This window comes from Suricata suricatta, chromosome 5 (genome assembly GCF_006229205.1).
Source record: "Suricata suricatta isolate VVHF042 chromosome 5, meerkat_22Aug2017_6uvM2_HiC, whole genome shotgun sequence".
Taxonomy (NCBI): domain Eukaryota; kingdom Metazoa; phylum Chordata; class Mammalia; order Carnivora; family Herpestidae; genus Suricata; species Suricata suricatta.
The window spans coordinates 80774271-80794339 of NC_043704.1; the positions used below are offsets into that span (position 1 = coordinate 80774271).

The window sequence follows — 20069 nt, forward strand, 5'->3', positions numbered from 1 at the left end:
ATATTCGCCTTCTCCAACCAAAGGAAGGCAGAATAAAAGACAAAAACTCATAAAGCAGAAGAAAGGAATTAAGGATGAAAGAAAAGGAGGGCATCTCCTCCCTCCCACCGCCACGACAGTTTCCTTGATAGGTCCCAGGATATTCAGGAATGGCTGGTGTCACCACTACGTCTCTTGGCGACCACCTCTTGGTCAGACCATCCAACGCGCTTACTTTCCCGCCTCGTTGAGACCCTGAGATAGGCGTAGAGCCACGCGAGGTGAGGGACTTACGTCACTTCCGGCTCCGGACGCGGCGGTTAGAAAGGGGAGCCTGAACGTGTAGGGGCGGAGCCAAGAAAGCGCGCGTTCTGAAAGGGGGAGGGGCCAGGTTAAGGAGCGTCGCGTCACGTCCGGCAGACTTAGAGCCCGTGCGGAGGCGGTGCGGAGCGCTTCGTTACTCAGCGGCTCGGGAACTTGTACGTTCTACGAGGCTGCGGCGGAGCCTCTATATAGAAGGCGCAAGAGGTTGGCAGCTTGGATTGAACCACGTCGAGCGGTGATAGCAGCTAGGAGTCATGAGCGACAGCGGAGAGCAGAATTACGGCGAGCGGGTACGTAGAGGTGGTGCAGGGGGCGGCTGTGTGGTCCCAGCTTGCTTTTCTTCCAGGCCCGTCGGCCTCAGCCCTGGAGACAGGCGATTTAGGCTCCGAAGTCTGAAGCTGGGAAGAAAGGGAGTTGAGTCTAAAAAGCCCATGCGGAGAGTCTTTAATCGTGAAGGAGGCCAGCGGGCGGGTATTGTGCAGTTCCCTGTCCTAGACGGCGGTTTTTTTCCGTTACAAGAGGGGGAAAGCTTAAAAATGGCCGCTGCGTCCCCTCGGTGTGGGGGGAGGGGAGCGGTGTCTCATTTCGCCGTTGCTCTCCCGCGAAGCCTCGCTACCGCCATCTTGGGCTGGCGGGCCGGGCGCGCTGCCAGAGGCACAAAATGGCGGAGAAGCCGCGCGTCCAAAGCGGGCCCGCGCCTCGCTGGGCCGCGTGGGGCTGGAGAAAGAGAAGGCAGCGTTCTTAGGGGGTGGGTTTTCGCCCGGCGTTTAGGTTAAGAAGGGATCGTCTTATGGACCCTGAAATGATGGAATCGAGACCTCTTGGGACCTCTCAGGGTGGGGCAAACTAATCCGAGGTAGTCAAGTTCTGGGCCTGTTGGAGGCGGTTTCGCGCGCGCTTTGTGTTTGGTCTAAATGGAGTGTTTCTCTTCGATACCGAAAGCGCTTTCAAACGAAAAGTCGTTATCAGAGTATCCAAATAGACTAGACCCCGAGGCCAGTGAGATTTTCTTGTTTTATGGAGTAGATACCTTTGACGGGTCGTGTAGAAGAAACAGGCGGGCAACAACTTGTGGCGCCGTTATTTCCTTTGTTTTGAGGCATTCTAATTCTGTGAGCCACTAATTTCTGTTGGTGCTTTTTTTTTTTTTTTTAAAGCCTCCACCTTTCGAGTGTGGACTTGGGTGAAGGTTAACTGCAGGAAAAAGTCCCGTTTCCGGGCTTAAAAAGCGTGTTGTAAAGCTTGGTTGCAGGGCTGTGGGTACTAATAATGCAAAAATAGAAAGCTTGCCAGAATCTTCGCATTCGAGGTTATGGAGAACTTCTTAGAAGAAGGAACTTGATTTTTTTTTAACTTGATAGAAATACGTGGGGGTGCTTTTACAGTTTATCTGTTAGGTTTCCTTTTCTAGTGCCATCGTAAGATCTCCGAGGTCGTCAGGTAAATCTACTCAAGCATCTTAGCAATCTCCTATAAAAAGATTTGGGGGCCTTCATTAGACGGGTATTTGTGGAAACTTCTAGCTCCTGGAACGTTGTCAGAATTACTATTTAATTTGGGAGCTAAATCTGATAAATTTGGTCTGAAATACAGGTTTGACCACCTATTCAGAGGAGTGTTCGCTTTTTACATTTTTCCCCTAAGGCTTTTGATCCCCAACGTCACCAGTGCGTGTACGATTATTTCTAAACTCTTATTTTCTTGTAGTAAGAAAATTTGGATTGAGCGCACAAATGGTTAAAGCTGTGATTTCTGATTTCTACCAGGTGATATAGTCAACAGTATAGCTGTTGAAACTAGTCCTCTGTATTTGGACTGGAAAGCAAGTGATGATTTTTAAGTCTTTGGTTTTCTAAACAATTGTTGGTACTATTTGCGCTCTTGAGAGAATACAAAATGGCTGGTATCTGAGAAGAGCTCTCAGTTGAACATACCTGAATAAGTTACTTGTAATCGTGTGCTTGTGAATACGAAAATTACCCCAAAATAATAAACTGTCAAATTTTACTTATGGGAGGAAACAATTGTTGGAAGTAGGTACTAGGCCTGAGACCGTTCAAGAGAGGTTCTCATCCAAATAACTTGACACTTTTGAATTGGTAGATGAGGATTTTTTTCCGCAGTAGTGAAACACATACATCCTGGTTTTTCCACAATCTTGTTTACATAGATTGTTCACTAAATTCTTACAGAAGCGAAGTTACAAAATAATTTTAACGTACATATTAGAAATTGATGTTTCTTATATAAGAGTCTTGGATCCTGGAAGGGCTTCTAAACTTTGAAGTTGTGGAATACTTCCCCATTGTTTTATTTGGCATTCGTGTGTGGATTGTTTTGCGATTGGTGAATTGGAAACTGAAGAGATTAGACCTAAAAAATAAAAGTTTGGACTCCTACTAAAGAAGACCTGGCAAAACCCTATAGCTTAATGGAACAGAGTAGATAACGATCCCATAAAAATGATGAGGTATAGATAATAGGTCTGACTGGCTAAAAAAAACTTTGACCGTGTTTGACAGCAGTGAAAAAGTTACATTCTGGGTAATTATCTTGGACATTCCTGATATGAATAGCTTTTCTGAAGCCTGAAAAACTAATCCACTCTAGGCCCTCAAGCATTTCAAACTGTTAGTGTAAATCATTAATACAAGCCTAATCTGTTAATGTAATCACTTAAAAATACAAATCTCTTTAGTTTGGCTGGAACCCCGCCCACCCCAAGCCCGCCCCTTCATTTGGCTGTCCAAAATCCAGACACTCCCATACCCCAGCATAATTCTGGAAGTATTTCCCCCCCATTCCTTTATACTTAAGAAGTTCCTTTCCTAGACAGACTGTAGGTGTGCGATAAACTGTTCTCCGTTTGGTCACCCGTAGAGTGGTTCATATTACTACTATCAGCAGAGTAGACTTTACCTGTTTCATGAGATTTTTCATGTGATTGATTTAACTTAAAATCTGTTTCTAGAACTGACTTGTTGTACCCAAACCTGTGAAAATAAAATACTTTTCATCTCCAAATTCGATTCTTTTCCAGTACTTTACAAAAGTTGCTGGCAAACATTTTTGGGAAAAGGGTTGACCAGCACCTTTGCAAAAAGTCTTCATAGCAGTTATGTCACAGTATGGACAAGTTAAGAACACGATAAAAGAGTTGGTGGCAAGTTTGTAGGTGCCTAGTAATATTGGGGGAGGGTAATCTTTAAGGACTGTATTTTAGAGTATGCGATGGTTGTGTGTTTGGTCTTGGCATTGGTTTAATGCTCTGTCTTCCTAATGATTGTAATTTCTTTAGTTTCTACAAATAAGTCTATACTTAGGAGAATCCAGAAACTAAGGAAACACCATTGTATGGACAGATGGTTTTACAAATTTCTGTCTTGTCAAGGATACAATAAGCACGCATTTCAAGAACATATTCTGGTAGAAAATTGGCTATAGTTTTTGTAGAAATAATGTTTGCAATGTAGGTACATTATCTTTAGTCTTATTCTTTATGGAGATGAATAGCATCTGGATACCATCCCATCGAACTGCCTTTCAGCTTTCTGCAGTTTTCCTCTTCTGCTTAATCTTGGGTCGTCTTTCTGTATTCTTTGTTTTTAGCCCCTAACTCTGAATTCTGATTTTCAAAAACTGAATCATCTGAATCTATTTCTTTCTAAGAATTGCAGCCATTGCACCACATTCCTTTAATAAAGGACTGAATTAATGTCGAGTGGAAGGAAATAGTTTGCATTGTTTGACTGTGAGTCTGGTTAGGGGTTGAATATTTTTCTTGGTTTTAACGAAGAATGTTTTAATGTTGTGTGTGTTTGGAACTAGAAGGTGGCATTTTCAAACAAATTACAAGTGATAACAAGGTAAGTACTGTGGTTTTGTCAAAAGATTAAAGAGGAATTCAGATGGTGAGATGTTAACAATGAATAGCCTTCACATTTTCCCTTTATCTCAAATAAAGCCCAAACCTAATCGATAAATACATTTTCATAGTTCACATTTTGCCCAAAAGGACAGAACTGCAGTTGAGCCTTCGTATTGTGTTATGTTCAGTTTTCATAGGTAATTTTATTTTTTTATTTTTTATTTTTTTTGAAAACCTGGTGATGAGTGTTTAGGAATTTTAAGTGTTTTATCCAGTTAAGTTTTGGGATACAGGTTACATTGAATTTTAGATATTGTTATATAGTCTTGTTTGTAAGCAAGCCAAAAGTTGCTTACTACAGCAATTTTAGTTTTCATATTCCCCCAAATTTTTTTGGATTGAGTGTGGAGGTTATTTTCAGATTGCTACTTTGACTAACGTAGACTGCTCAATACTGCAGCATGTATGAGGCCTCTTTTTAGAGTCTGTATTATTGATGCAAGAGAGGGGCTTAAAACTGATTTAGGCAAATCAGATTTTTTTTCCCCCAGAGAATATTCTGTTTTTTGAGGATTTTTCTCCACCCAACCTTCTGGTAGAGTCAGCAGGAAAATAAGTAGTATACTAGTATGAGCAATAATCTTTATATGGCAGGATCAACCAATTTTTCTGTCTCATCCCAATTTTTTTAAAATTGCCTTGTTAGCAGTCTGGAATTTGTATGTTTTTAATGTTATTTGAATTCCAGTGTAGTCCCTAGAGTCATTTTAACAAAAAGTTATGTTGATGATGGAAGTTTCTGCTTATTTCTAAGTGGGATCGCTTTACCAAATGGGCAATAACATTAGCCCAATAGTTGGTCGTCTGGTTTTATTAAAGTGGCCACTTGAGCCTAGTAGTTGAGTTACAATAAACCTAATATTTACATTATCTAGCACATGTTTTGATCTTTGAATATAAAAGGAGGAAGATGGTTTGGAAGGGGTAATAAAAGCAGGAAGGGGTCCATATTGAAAAATTCTGATACCTAGAGCTTTGGCCTCCATTCCAGTATCTCCTGCATCTAAGCTTTGTTTCAGTTTGTTATCTCTAGGAGGCTTTAAGAGGAAACCTGCTTGGGCATTCTGATTCCACGATTACATTTGTGCTGCCAGCAAACATATCCCATTACATTTTAGTGATGGATATTAAAAGGAAATCAATTACTGTGATTCCCTTAAATAAGAGCTGTTCAAAAATTTTTCCTGGGTTAAACAAATAATTGACTTTCAACAACAAAAGTCTAGACCCAAAAATATGATTGCTTTCTCAGGAAAGTTATCACAACACTTCCCACTATAGCCATGGTTGTCTTCATGCCCATATAATATAAAGGCTTTGCTATCCCTCCCTCTCTCCCTCCCCCCCCTTTAAGAAAGCTTTAGCCCCACTCACCCCAAAAGAAAATAAAACTAGTAAATTGTTGACAAGTGAAAGATCATCAGGTGAAGTACAGGAGAACAGGGACAACTAGAGTGTTTTGTGAGGCAGTATTTATTTTGTTTAGGGTGTTGAACAGACACTGTTAATACTTTATTGATCTGTTAAGTGATGTTGAGGGGTTTTTTTGTTTTGTTTTTTAATAATTTCAGGAGGTGAGCTACAATTTTTCCCAATACTGCCACCTTTAAAAGTAGTGTTTCTCCTTTGGACTGCAGATTTTAATACTTTGTTCATTGAGGGGGAATTTACAAAAATTCTTTGAGAACCTCACTGTTGGATTCAATTTGTTTGCTTTCCTTCATAGCTACTTGGATATAGTAGTTGGTTGACCTGATTTTGTCTTTTTATGGTTCTAGTGCTAAATTTAGTAGTCAGACCATTCATATTCTTACTAGAGCAGCTTTCTAGGGGTGGGTTTTGAGCAATGTAGTCCACATTTTCTGATTCCCTGACATTGTCTTCTGCTGAGCTCTTTAAATATGCAGTACAACAATGTGTGACATTACATTTCCTTACCTTCTCTATTATCTAAACAAGTCACAATTTGTAAACTTGTCCAACCCTGAGCTTTATCATCATTGTACAAATGAATTGTCCGTGCTTTCCTTTCCTGCACCTTTGTATTAATGTGTCATTTTTTTGACTAGTTATGCTTTTGACACTTAACATATTCTCTTGAATACAATAAGAAGTGTGAAATGTAATTAAAGTTTTTAAATGTTAGATGAACAGCAAATGTTCAGTTGCGCACTTCGCATTCAACTTAAGCATGATAAATCTATTTGAAGTTGACAATTGAGGTTGGTTACCTTATATATTTTAGAACCAACAGGAAGCTAGTTTCAGTTTTTTGAGCTGCATATTCTACGTTTTTTTGTTTTTTTATCCAAAAAGGGATTTTTTTTTTTCTAGTTTCAGTTTTGGCACTGGATTTTATCCTGGAGTTTTAAAATATTCTTCATCCTGTTCTTTTTCTATTAAGGTTAATGTTGAAGAAGGAAAATGCGGAAGTCGTCATTTGACAAGTTTTATAAATGAGTATTTGAAGCTCAGGAATAAGTGAAGCTGAAATTTGAAAAAGTAAAAGAAAGAATGCATGCTAATTATCAGACCAGAAGTCCCACTTGTAGAATATTGAGCAATTTGTGTGAAGTGGGGAAGATGAAAGAAGTCAGAATTTGAAACGGAAGAATGAAGAAAAGAAATAAAAATGAAGTTAAGATAAGAAGTAATCTGGAATCAGAAAGCACTACGCTAAGTAATTACTAGTCTGTTTATGTGTCCCTGTATATTTTGCTAAACATGCATGCATTATTTGTTTAATAGAAGAAAATATATACAGGGCAAAGAAGTGCCTTCCAGGGGAAACGTTTAAATTAGGTAATTCTAATTTTAACTTCTTAGTCAAATGATTGAAATGCAATTTAAAAAAATAACCCTATGTAGTCAAATATGAGGCAGGAATGAGCTCTCCAGCATGGGTAACAGTTGGCTTCGTGTTGTCCCTTGTAGATTTTTTATGTAACACTGCTGGTCCTGGGCCATGAGTGAATACCTCCAGAGTTGGGATTGGTGGTCTGTGCCACCTCCATGGACTCTTAAAATTCACTGACCCCTATCTTGTAGACTGAGCAATATATAGTAGAATGTTTTCTCAGTTTGTTATAGTTTTCCCAACGAACATCACCAGGATGGTTATAGAAGCAAGCCAATGAAGAGGATAGTTTTCTTTTGACATTTATGAAAATATACATTTTTTCCAGATGGCTTAGGAGAAAGCTAGGACCAATTAGGCCCTAACTTTAAAATGCAGGTAGTACATTCATGAGGATGATTCTTAGTTCTTTTCTGTTTAATGCTTATTCCAGTTGAATGACTGGGATTAGTGCCGAAAGTCTATTAGCTTCCCTTAGAATGAAGTGGGTCACACAGTGAACAGAATCTGACTCAAAGTAGCAATTGTGGCAGGTTCTTTGTTCAGAAAATTCTATTCCCTTTTCTCATTTTCTGCTATTAAAATTTAACTCATAACGATGTGAGAGGTATAAATTATGAAGTAACTTCAATTTTGGTTCCTCACTCCCCCTACTTAGAAAAATAAATCCTAAAGGTCTGTCATTTTCTCTTCTGTGTGTTTTAGTTGAATAAAAGAAGAATCAGATGATTAGCATAATGTACTTTTAAGTTGGACTGGACAAGTAAAGGTGTCAAAAAGATACCCAGTAATAGCTAACCCATAGTTGTTCTCTGCTGGGAAGCCCAAGGTTATCACTTCCTGAAACAAAGACAACCTAAAAACATTTTTGAGGGTTTTCAGATCTTTTAGCTCTTGGAAAAAGTGGTTTTAACGACGTTTCTAGAAGGATATATCTTCTAGGATTTTAGGGCCAATTGACTATGGAATTTGTGCTTTTTATAATTATATCTGCTTTACAAGGAAAAGAAAATTATTCCCAATTTACATTGGTTTCCAGCATTTGCTTTGCCCCAATTATTATTTATAAAAAAAAATTTTGCCGTGTATCAACTAATACCGTTAATGTTAATTTTGCACTCTGAATTACTTACAGATTAGGCAGAGCTGAGGTAAAAGAGATGTGACTTGATATTTTCTTTCTGTTCAAGTCCATGAATTCCTGAAAGGTCCTTGGGATCTAAAAGAAGGAAAACTTATTAATCCTCTAAATGGAAAGAAAGCAGTTTGGAATTTGATTATATGGCCTAAGCTGAATAGATGTATGGCAAAAATAAGTGCTGATGCTTGTAGACCATCACATCCATTCAGGGTTTTCTTCTCTTTCCACCCCTCCCCTCCCCCTTGACCAAGGCATCTTTGAGTCTGACCCTGCTCTAACGGGGAAGTAGAGGGAGACAGGCCTCTTCTCCTGGGGCAGGTGGAGCAGAGAAAATGAGAGAAACAAGGTTCCAGGAAGATGATTTTGCCAAGAAAAAGGTGGGAAGCCTGAAACTTCTGAAATTGAGTAAATCAATGAGACTTAGTTAGCATTATAAACCTGTATGGGGCTTTTAAGAAATGTAGAAGTTGAACTCCAGAGTTATTAGAGTAAGTTCTGGTTTAGGGACTTGTGTTTTTAAAATGCTGTGTAGGTTTACTGTATACCTCTGTTTGAGAGCCACTGTTCAAAATCTAATTTACTGCACCCAATTTCTAAAATAATACAGGAGAAACCTAATGATTTGATGGTTCCAGATGGTTTCTACTTCCTTCATCTCTTTCAAAAGGTTTTTGTTTTTTGTTTTTTTCCTGAAGATACTGCTATGCTCAGAATAGGAAGATGTAGATTAAAGTACTTTGTTGAAAGGCTCAGTTAGTTTTTCTGGCATGTTTCCATTAAGTTTTTTTTGTTGGACTAGAACTAAGATCCAGTCTGTAGGAAGGATTCCCTGAGCAAAAATTAGGGGAGTTTTTTGGCTTTATTGCTATTCTGATTTTAAGTTCATGATCCTTTTTCTTAAGGTATTGATGTCCGGGCTAGTGTTTTTGGTAGGATTTTAATGTGTTGACATTTAAAGTTTTTTAGCCCTAAGAGTGGACTTCCAAGTTTTCCTTGTGTGGAGGCTTTCCCAGCTGGGTTTGCAGATTTGCCTGTGGATTGAGATTTAAAATTAACTTTTTTTAGATTTGGCTAATAATTTTAGGTCTCTTTTTTTTTTTCTCTCGACAAGCTAAATTTCCTTGAATGTGTATTCCCAAAATAGTTAATGGCTAACATAACTAAAGGGGTTTGAATTCTTTAAGAAATATCCCTAACCAGAAAAGGAGGAGGAGGCAATTTTTAGGTGTTAGCCTAATCAAATGTCAGTGTAGAGGGGTGAAAATCTTTGCATTCTGGCTAGTGTTTCCCCTATTCTGGTCTAAGAAGTGGTTGCTTACAAAATGTCTGCAGATAGCCAGTTAATTTTAGAGGCTGAGAGAAAACTCATAATTTTGTAGATACCGTATCTGACCCTAGATCTGCTAGAATTTCATGGGGAAGCTTCATTAAGGCTTATGACCTAGGCTAAAAGTACTCTCTTCTCTGAGTGGACAGACTGGTAAAGCAGGTTAGAATAAGGCTTTTCTGTTTAATGAAGCAAGAGGCTTAAGAAGGGATCTTGACTTTCTATCCTTTCTTCCTTTATATTTTGATTCCTAGGCTGATGGATTTGTTAACTACTTGATTAGTAATCTTTTAACTCTTACTGTGAATTTTTTGAGCATATTCTGCTCTCCTTTCCAGGGTAAATTGTTTTCTTTTGGTTTCCACTAAAAGCTATATAATTCCATGAAGTAATTTTTCTAGCATTGGGATAAACAAAAAGTTTATTCAGGGGCCTCAATTTCTTTCTTCTAGATTAGTTTTTAGTTTTTGCATGTGGTAAAGATAACAGAAACCACACCACAATTTTTGAGAACTTCTTTGTCCAAGGAGAGGAGGGATGTGGAGCATGCTTTTAAATGTTTCAGTGTGCAGAGTATTTGCCAGAGAACACCAAGAGATTGTTAAGGGGTCCCCTAAGCTGCAGTACACCCTTTAATTATTCCTTGTTAAAGGGTGTTCTCATTTAATAAGAGTATCATCTTTTTCCTTGACTCTCTTTACAGTCACCCCTAGGGGGAAGGAGAGGAGGCTGTCACATTCTGTGTGCCTTCCATGTTTTATAATGGCCAAAATCCTACTGGGATGTTTACTAGAGTTTTTTCAGGACTAACGACCAGAACTTTTACTGGCAGAGTTATTCTTTCTTTCCTGTTCTAAACTTCAAACTCAGTTACTTCTGTATTGCATATAATTTTTTCTCATTATGCTGTAGATTACAACTTATTCCAGAAAGTTTTGGACTGTAAATTAAAATAATCCTATTTTATCCATAGCTTCGATATTGATTATTACTCCCTACAGTAATGTTGGTTCCTCTTGTCTGGCCATTTCTGCTCTCTCCTGGGTGGAAAGCCTCACCAGACTTGATGCCTTTTAATTTGCATTAAGTTGGATAACCTAAATAAAGTAAGGGTTGTCTTGCTTGCTGCTGCTAACCTTAGTTAGCTATTAGAGTGAGTGGCTTTGTTCTCTCTCTTCTGAATCCACTGTTTTTTGTTTTGGTGCTTTGGCAGAACATTTCCTTAGTTCAATTACTTTAAATGTTTGCCTTCTCTGATGAGTTGACTATGCTTTTGCTCATGGATGAACTAGTTGCCTTGTTTATCCATTCTTTTGCTGGTTTCTTTAGAGATAGATCTTCCTTACTGTGCCACTTAACTACCAGCTAGTCTAGTTTTGATTGGGAACACTATGGCTATATAGTATATACTTAGACTTTGGTGTTTTCACATATAATTCTGAACTCTCCTTTCCTGGGCCTAGATAGGAGCCCCTGATGTAATTTGTTCTGGTTTTACTGTGTCTTTTGTGTAACTTTGCTAGCTGCTTACTCCCTGATCCCCATCAGTTTGCCCTGGTTCATCTCCATGTAGCCAAGGAGGCTCTAGATCTGTGGCACTCTCTACTCTTGTGCACAGTTCACTGCCTTTTCTACTGTGGATCTGTCTGGTTGCTTTATTTGAAATTCTTATGGGCCTCCCACCATGATTAGGTGGAATTAGGGTCTAGTGTCCTTCAAGCTGGTCCTTTCTACTAGGTTTCTACTTTTTGCTAGGACTTGAAATTGATCGTCCTTGTCTCTTTTCCCACTCAGTAAATACAACTTGAGAAGTTGAGGTCTTAACAAAAATACCAAAAGCATTTTAAAAGTAAGTTTTATGAACTTCATAGAGTTTTGTTTTATTGATGACAACTGGATTGAAATAGGTATAAGGTATAGGTGTCATAGTTAATAAGATTCTTTCTCACCCCAGTCTTTATGGAGTAACAATCCCAAAACACAATTCTTTGACAGTTCCCTTAACTGCTTGGCTTTGGTACCCCTTTCTGAAGAGAGTGGGGTCAGTTAAGTCTTACTTATCCCTGCTCCAGGAAAGGTGGAAGTTCAAGTTAATTGGCTTATGTCCGTTGGAGCAATGTAAATATACCAGGTGTATTCAGTTCCTGCCCTTACCTATGTTTTCTTATCTTGGAAGGGGATTGCTTTCCCTCGCCATTTATCTCACAGCAGCTTATTTGTTTTTAAAGTTGCCCAGAAAGTATACAAATTAAACTTTTGACATCTACGTGTAGGAATCCCGTTCTGCTTCCAGAAGTGGAAGTGCTCATGGATCTGGGAAATCTGCAAGGCATACCCCTGCAAGGTCTCGCTCCAAGGAAGATTCCAGGCGTTCCAGATCAAAGTCCAGGTCCAGATCTGAATCTAGGTAAGAAAGACTGTCTTGGGATTTTCTTCTGTTACTCTTAGCTTTGAAATTGGTGTGTGCTTTGTAAACTAGGAAGATAGAGAGGGTTAGATCATTTGTTGGCTTATTTAATATTGGTATTAGTAATGAACATAATCATAAGTTCTGGGATAGAAGACTAAGTGGTTAAGAGCCTGGGCTTTTGGCGTTAGGGTTCAACTCTTACCTCTATTTTTTCTGGCTTGGGCAGATTACTTAACCTTTTTCTACCTTAGCTTCCTTATCTTTAAAAGGCCAGTTAGTAATAGTACCAGTTCTTGAGAATTGTGAGGATTCACTAGGAGTTTAAGTAGGACAGACTGTAGGACATTGGCTTTCATAACTGCAATTCTTGAATAGTAGGTATAGTCTAATATATACATGTGCATAAAACGAAAATAATACCTTACTTAACACAGCGCACCTTTTTTTTTTTTTTTTTTTTTAATGTTGGTCAAGAGTAGGCTATACGTCCTTGTGTGCCCAGGACGGCCCCAGTTTATGCCTATTGTCAGGCATAATTAACTGCACCTCTTTTCTCTCTTACAATGTGTCCTGTCTGGTTTAGATGACAGTTCATATGATCACTCCAGTTAGGAGCAATTGATTGGTTTTAAAACACTGCTGGAGAAAACTTATGGTGATGGTGATTTTATCTTAAGTGAATGGTGGGCATAATGGGAGAAGGTGAAAAATACAGGGTGGTATTCTGAGGGGGAAGGTGGGCACAAATTAAGCTAGTATGAAGTGCTGCATGCTTTATCATCATCAAGGTTTTTTTGAGTATGTTAATTGATCTTGAGAATGTAATTTTGATCTCCTTAATTATTTTAAGAAGTGGAAGAGAGCTAGTAGTGGTTTTGAAGCTCTTCCTAGTAGAGTTGAGATGACTGTAGACACAGCAGGAAAGTCTTGATTCCATGTCTGGTTTATGTTCCGCCTTTTGGACTTTAACCCTAAAGTAGATTTTAGAAGAATTGAAGGCTATTATCTTATTGTCAGCTAATTAGTTATAATCTTGAAACCTTTGTCTTAACAGGTCTAGATCCAGAAGAAGCTCCCGAAGGCATTATACTAGATCAAGATCCCGGTCCCGCTCTCATAGACGATCCCGTAGCAGGTCTTACAGTCGAGATTATCGAAGACGGCATAGCCACAGTCATTCTCCCATGTCTACTCGCAGGCGTCATGTTGGGAATCGGGTAAGATGAAAAAATTGTTAAAGCAATGGGCTTTGTCTCTTTTGTTTTGAAATTAGAACTGATTGTATTTGTTACTGGACTTTTAGCAGTTCTTTAGAGGTCTGTTAGTGTTCTGAGAGATGTCTCTTTAAAAGGTATTTTCTGTGTTTGGGCTGTCACATGTAAGCAAGGTATTATTGTGTACCTCAGCTCATCAAATATAAAATCCCCATTGTGTATTACTATTAAAATATATTGAGTTTTATAACATGTCTGTGTAGCATACTAATGTTCCTGAAGTTTTCTGGCTTAGTTTTAATACTCTTTTTAATTTTAAAACACTCTCCTGGTTTACCCATTTAATTTTAAGTGAGTTTATTCAGGTACTAAGGCTTATCTTCCCTGACTTCTTTTCCTCTGGCTTACAGATATAATGCTGTTCTAATTATTCTTATGTGTAGCATAAATCTCAGGAGATGAATCCCTTGGGCAAATTGCCCTTTATCTCCCCTCACAAAAATTGCCAGTATGGTATTCACTAGTAGAAGTCCCTGTTTCCCTCCCTCACCCCCCATTTCCCCCACCTTGTTTAGTTCTGAGGTTAAAGTTGTTTTTGTAGTCTTTCTGCCCATTCTTAATGTTTATGGCTATTGCTATAATATACTACTTTTAAATTGTAGTTATTCCCTAACTTACATTGTTGACATTTTTAGCTTCAGTTTATGATATGTTTAAAATTTTTAAATTCATTTTTCCATTTCTAGGCAAATCCTGATCCCAACTGTTGTCTTGGAGTGTTTGGATTGAGCTTGTACACTACAGAAAGAGATCTAAGAGAAGTGTTCTCTAAATATGGCCCCATTGCAGATGTGTCTATTGTATATGACCAGCAGTCTAGGCGATCAAGAGGATTTGCCTTTGTATATTTTGAAAATGTAGATGATGCCAAGGAAGTAAGTACAAGTTAAACTGCCAACTACTAATGAAATTGGATGATTTTTACATTGTAAATAATTATAAAAATGTCTTATGTTGGATAGTTTGTGGCTTAGCCCAGTATGTATATAATAACTTCCGGTGTACCTTTCAAAGGCGAAGGAACGTGCCAATGGAATGGAGCTTGATGGACGTAGGATCAGAGTTGATTTCTCAATAACAAAAAGACCACATACCCCAACACCAGGAATTTACATGGGAAGACCTACCTAGTAAGTTTAAGATTGATGGCTGGGTGCATTTTCTCTTAACAACTACATTTACTGGAGGAGATCTTTGGCATTTTACCCAATCCTGCCACAGTGTGATCATTTTTCCTGTGTTCTTAAGTTTGTTTATTGATTTTTGAGAGTGGGAGGAGAGAGAATTCCAAACAGGCTCCATGCTATCAGCACAGCCTACCTCACAAATGGTGAGATCATGACCTGAGCCAAAATCAAGAGTCATACTCTGAGTCACTGGCACCCCATCCTATGTGTTTTAACTAGCTAAAACTGTATTCAATAGAGCATGTTCAATAAAGTAATGCCATATATCTGACTTTGCTTGGTAATGTTCTTGACTAGATCATTTTCCCCATAAGGAAATCTTAATTATTCTATGTAAAGTCAGGATTGTAACAAATCGATTCAAGTGCATTTATTTTTGTTTCGTTAAACAGTGGAAAACAAGACTTCAGTTTTTGCATTGGACTATGCTAGGCTGCTTCTGTCCTTTGTAATCATTCTCATCAGTGTTTAAATTGATAAGATCTCTTAGTCTTTTCCCCCCCCTTTAAAAAAATTATTTATTTTAAATTTCTCCTCCTGAAACCATATTCTCCAAATAATGATTTTATTTTCCCTTCCTCTAGGGAAATATATGAGCTTATTAACAAATGATACTTAGTTAAAAGTAAGCTAGCAGAATGTCCCTTAACCAAAAGATTTTTAAAATATATACAGTGTTATAAGGGCAGAGAAAGGACAGTGTTTATCCAGTACCATTGAAAATTTAAATAGGAATATTATTCTAGTTAACTTTTTTAATAGAAAAGGTCTGTGAATTCATAATTAGGGAATTAGTAACTATCTTCATTTTTGCCCAATAGAAGAGCGTAAAGAGGTTATACTTGAAGCATTGCCCAGTTATATTCTTAGAGCTCAGCTTGTGGCTCCCAAGACCCAAATAAGTCATGCTGCTGCTATTGTCTGAAGTTTAAAACAATAAAAGTCCTATGTAGGAAGATGGGGAAGACCATGTGTTTTTATGACACTGTATCATTTATTCATAGTGGCAGCTCACGCCGTCGGGATTACTATGACAGAGGATATGATCGGGGCTATGATGACCGAGACTACTACAGCAGATCATACAGGTAAGTTCACCATAATATGAGGTTAAAGTTTTGAAGGAAATACCTCTCTTCTGAATCAGTTGTAACAAAATTTAAGGCAGTGCTATACCTAAATTTTACTTTGATAAAATCATTTTTTGTACTAAGAAATCTAGTATTAGAGTTTAAACTAGATTTTAAGGTTGTCTTGTTCATTTAACTTAATATGTGTGTTTCTTTTTAAACATCAAGTTGTAAACCAACTGAAACCCCTGGTTTGAACATGACAAATAGAATCAGAATTCTGGATCATACTTCAGATTCTTTGTTTCCTCTTCACTTTTTTGTGCTTGTTTTTATTTTTTTTTAATTTTTTAATGTTTTAAAGTCCTTGCTTTAGAAAGCTGGGGGGGGGTCTCTAATATATGAGAGTTGCAAAACTAAGTCTTACAAGAATCCAAGTAATGAAGGACAATAATTTAGTGTAACAGTGGCTGGGGTTGTGTGTATGTGTCTAAGTTTTATTTGAGAGAGCCTTCATAAACTGTGGAGAGGCAGAGAAGGGAGAATCTCCGGATTTTCTGATCATGTGCAGCCTAATGCAGAGCTCAGGCTCAAAAACTGAGATTATGACCTTAGCTGAAACCAAGAGTCAGACACTTAAAACTGACTGAGCCACCAAGGCACCCCTGGAGTGGTGGTGGTATATTTTGTTTTTTTGTTGTTGTTTTAAAGTTTATTTTGAGAGTGAGCAAGCATGAGCAGGGGAGAGGCAAAAAAGAGAATCCCAAGCAGGGTCCGTCCGCACTGTCAGCCCAGAGTCCAATGCAGGGCATGATTCCAGGAACCATGAAATCACAACCCAAGCCAAGATAAGAGATGTTTAGTTGACTTGAATCACACAGGAGTTCATTATCAAAAATTGATGACTTTGGGGGTGGTTAAGGAAATAGTCATATTGAAAATTATTTTGAGGATAAAAATGAAATTCAATTTATTGGCAGGTAATAGACCCTGTATTGCTTGTGAAAATGGAAATTGTGCAATGACACCTTAACCTTATTTTGGTGTGTGGTGTTGTGTTTTGGGTTTGTTTTTGTTTTTTGTCATGTTTAAAGAAGTTGAGTGTGGAAGTGAGTCCTTAAGTGTGCAATTGTCCAGCATTTTATCCCTGACAAACTTTTTTTGAAAGAACGTTTTTATGTTAAATGGCACTTCTATTTATTTTTAGTTTGTGAGAGTGCACAAGTCAGGGAGGGGCAGAGAGAGTCTTAGAGTTTCAAGCATGCTTGCTCCGCATTGCCAGTGCATTGGCAGACACACTTGAACCCACACACTAAGATCGTGACACTTATCCGACTGAGCCACCTAGGGACCCAGTGACACTTTAAGGGGTTGATTACAGAGGCTGGGAAGTTTAAGGTTTTAGGTTTGTTTGTTTTTTGTTTTGTTTTTAAGTCAGATGAGCATTTACTTTAAATACGTTATTTGTTCTGATACTCAGTTTAGCCACCAGAGAGAGCTCTATGTCAAATAGAGCTAGATTTGTATGTCAAATGTAGTTAATAACCTTACTTTCAGAAAATTAGCTTTCACTTCTCCATGGGAATTCTAACTTTACTACATTAGTATGCCGTTTTTAAAAACTTAAAAAATGAATGTGTGTTGCTTTTCTTCTGTCTTCACAGAGGAGGAGGTGGAGGAGGAGGAGGATGGAGAGCTGCTCAAGACAGGGACCAGATTTACAGGTATGGTAGAGGGTTTTAAATCTACACAACAGTAGGATGCCTCACAAAATAGATTACATGAAGTATTATATTTATATTTGAATTTAAATATTAAAAATTTTTTTTCTGATGTTTTTATTTTTGAGACAGGCAGCATGAGTGGGGGAGGGTCAGAGAGAGGGAGAGACAGAATCTGAAGCAGGCTTTAGGGTCTGAGCTGTCCGCACAGAGCCTGATGCGGAGCTCGAACCCACAAAACATGAGATCATGACCTGAGCCGAAGCTGGTTGCTCAACTGAGCCACCCAGGCGCCCCAAATTTAAATATTGGTTTAAACCAGTGATGGTATCTATATGGCTTCATTTGTGTTTTTACAGAAGTGAGTTTGGCTTGTCCTAGGTAATGACTCTGTGGCACCATTTTTGTACCTTAATGAGATGATAGGTTAAATTAAGGTCACTGATAAGGTTCATAGTATTTTTCATTTCTCTTTATTCCTATATCTTCTTGTACTATTGCGTTTTTGTTAGGTTTTAATGACCATCTCAGGGTAAGCAAGTAATGAATGTTCATGGCAGTCTTAGACAACAAAACCACTTTGAAACACTAGTAAAATTTGTTTTGGGTGTTAGTTCATGAAGGTGTGGTTACCAATAGTGGTTTTATTTTTAGGACTAAAGCAGACTTTGAAATATGATGACTTGAAATTTGTATATTTCCTCTAGTCTAACTTTAATCTGTGGAGTCTTAGATGGTCTTGACATTTGTTTACAGAAGGCGGTCACCTTCTCCTTACTATAGTCGTGGAGGATACAGATCACGTTCTAGGTCTCGATCATACTCACCTCGTAAGTTCTTAACTTGATTATTTATTTTTAGTATGGCTTGATTTCTTAAACCACAGATAATGGGTTAATTCAAGTAGTCTTATCTATGTTTATAATCTCTTCTGCCCCTCAGTTTTTGTGGAAGGGTTCAAAAAGGCATATGCAAACAATCCTTGGAATCTCATTATTGTTACTAATTTAAAAAGTAAATGTATAGTCACCATTTGTAGTTTTTCTTTTTAGGTATACTTGCAAGTTTTGTATCATGAGGAAACATTTGAGTAACTTTAAGTAGCTGTTGGGTTGTTTGACTTCCCAGCTATAATGTTAACATTGGGTTTTTTTATTTCTAATGTAATTCTTGTATGAAAGAGTGTTTCTCTAGTTTCCCTGAAGACAATCTGGTACATAGAAATTTCTAATGGTACAGTAGTCTAAAAAAGTCGTGACATTAAAAGTATACTTCATTACTGAGACACTGATTATTTTCTTCCTAGGTCGCTATTAAAGCATGAAGTTGAAGACTTTCGAAGTCTGCCCTAGAGTTGGGATCTTGTTTGTGGACAATATTTTTTATTGTCTCCTGTTTAAAAAGTGAACAGTGCCTAGTGAAGTTAGGTGACTTTTACACCTTTTATGATGACTACTTTTGGTGGAGTTGAAATGCTGTTTTCATTCTGCATTTGTGTAGTTCGGTGCTTTGTTCAAAGTTAAGTGTTTTCAGAAAAGTATGTTTTGCATGTATTTTTTTACAGTCTAAATTTTGACTGCTGAGAAGTTTCTATTGTACAAAAGTTCATTTAAAAGGTTTTTCTACTGAATCCAGGGTATTCTGAAGATCGAAGCCTGTGTGTAAAATGCTACCATATGGTAAAAAGCAACAATAAACTTTGGTTTTTACTTTTCTTTCTAACATCAATGCTTAGCAGAACTGTTCAGATTAGGTTGTCAGTAGTAAATTTCAAGACAAAAATACCCATTTTCCTCCAATCCATGAAACATACTATACTTAATATACCTGCAACTAAGTGTTAAAAATTATGCTCTGTAACCCTGTACTGCTAGTATTAGAACTAAAGAACTTTCAATACAGCAAATGCTTAATGCTTATATAAATGTGGATTTGTCAGCCTTTATGTAATCTGTATTATATAAAGCAGGGAATAAGAAAGAGGTACACAATGTATGCCTTTAAAAGGCTATTTCTTAAAGCTGTTACAAGGGGATAATGGTATTTCAACTAGTTATCAGCAAGTGACAATACATTCCACCACAAATGTACTCCTGTTCTTCTAGCTTTTAGACTATGGAAAAAACTTGAGTGCTTCAGAGTTCTGGAAAAGAGAAGGGAACACTACACCTGTGTTGTGGATGAACTGAAGACTTGCCTGTTCATTTTTTAAATATTATTTTCAGGTCCTTTGCTTACCAAAGGAAGCCCAATTTCACTCAAATGTTTTGAGAACTGTGTTTAAATAAATGCAAATGAAAAGAGTAAAAGACTGGTACAAACTCAGTTTACAGAAAAGATTTTGTTTTAACATTACTTAACCACTAGAGGGTTTTTTAAAAAATAGTTTGTTTTTTGTTACACAGTATTCCTTGGGCTGAAATGTATTTCCGCTGGGTGGTTTTTTGCTTTTGTTTTGTTTTTGGTTATAATGGTTGTACATTCCTGAAAAACCTATTTAAGAGAGGAGTAGGTACACCAATGGTCATATTCATATGGATGGTGTTAATATTAAATCTTGTCTCCACACTTACCCTGAGGGTGGTGAATTCAGGGGAAATTGGTAATCAAAATTATTTAGTCTGTCCCAGGTACTTTGTAAAGCACTTTACACACATTCCTTTAGTCTGTCGCAGTCCTGAGCTATAACTTAAACAGCTATTAAAATGAAAATGTCAAGATCTGAATGTGGGCAGATCTGAGTCCTCAGTCTTTACTCTCAATCATGCCATTTTGCTGCTAGTTTCAGTAACCAGATGATACAAACTACTGGTAATGGTGATAAGGGTGCTTGGCTGCCTCAGTTGGTAAA

General features: G+C 37.8%; 1 protein-coding gene across 4 annotated transcripts; it reads left to right on the top strand.

Annotated features, from left to right (window-relative positions):
* Nucleotides 1–379: 379 nt before the first annotated feature.
* Nucleotides 380–19557, top strand: TRA2B (transformer 2 beta homolog). Of its 4 annotated transcripts, none has more exons than XM_029939696.1 (9): nucleotides 380–593; nucleotides 11830–11963; nucleotides 13021–13183; nucleotides 13927–14115; nucleotides 14255–14370; nucleotides 15432–15515; nucleotides 17162–17221; nucleotides 17975–18048; nucleotides 18525–19557. In XM_029939696.1, the coding sequence occupies exons 1-9, from the start codon at nucleotides 558–560 to the stop codon at nucleotides 18533–18535; spliced, it is 867 nt and encodes a 288-aa protein (XP_029795556.1). In that variant the 5' UTR covers nucleotides 380–557; the 3' UTR covers nucleotides 18536–19557. The 4 variants fall into 4 exon arrangements, with proteins under 4 accessions (XP_029795556.1, XP_029795557.1, XP_029795554.1 ...); XM_029939694.1 differs by lacking the exon at nucleotides 380–593 and adding an exon at nucleotides 6925–8606; XM_029939695.1 differs by lacking the exon at nucleotides 380–593 and adding an exon at nucleotides 8481–8606 and having other exon boundaries at nucleotides 17978–18048.
* The last annotated feature ends 512 nt before the right edge of the window (nucleotides 19558–20069 follow it).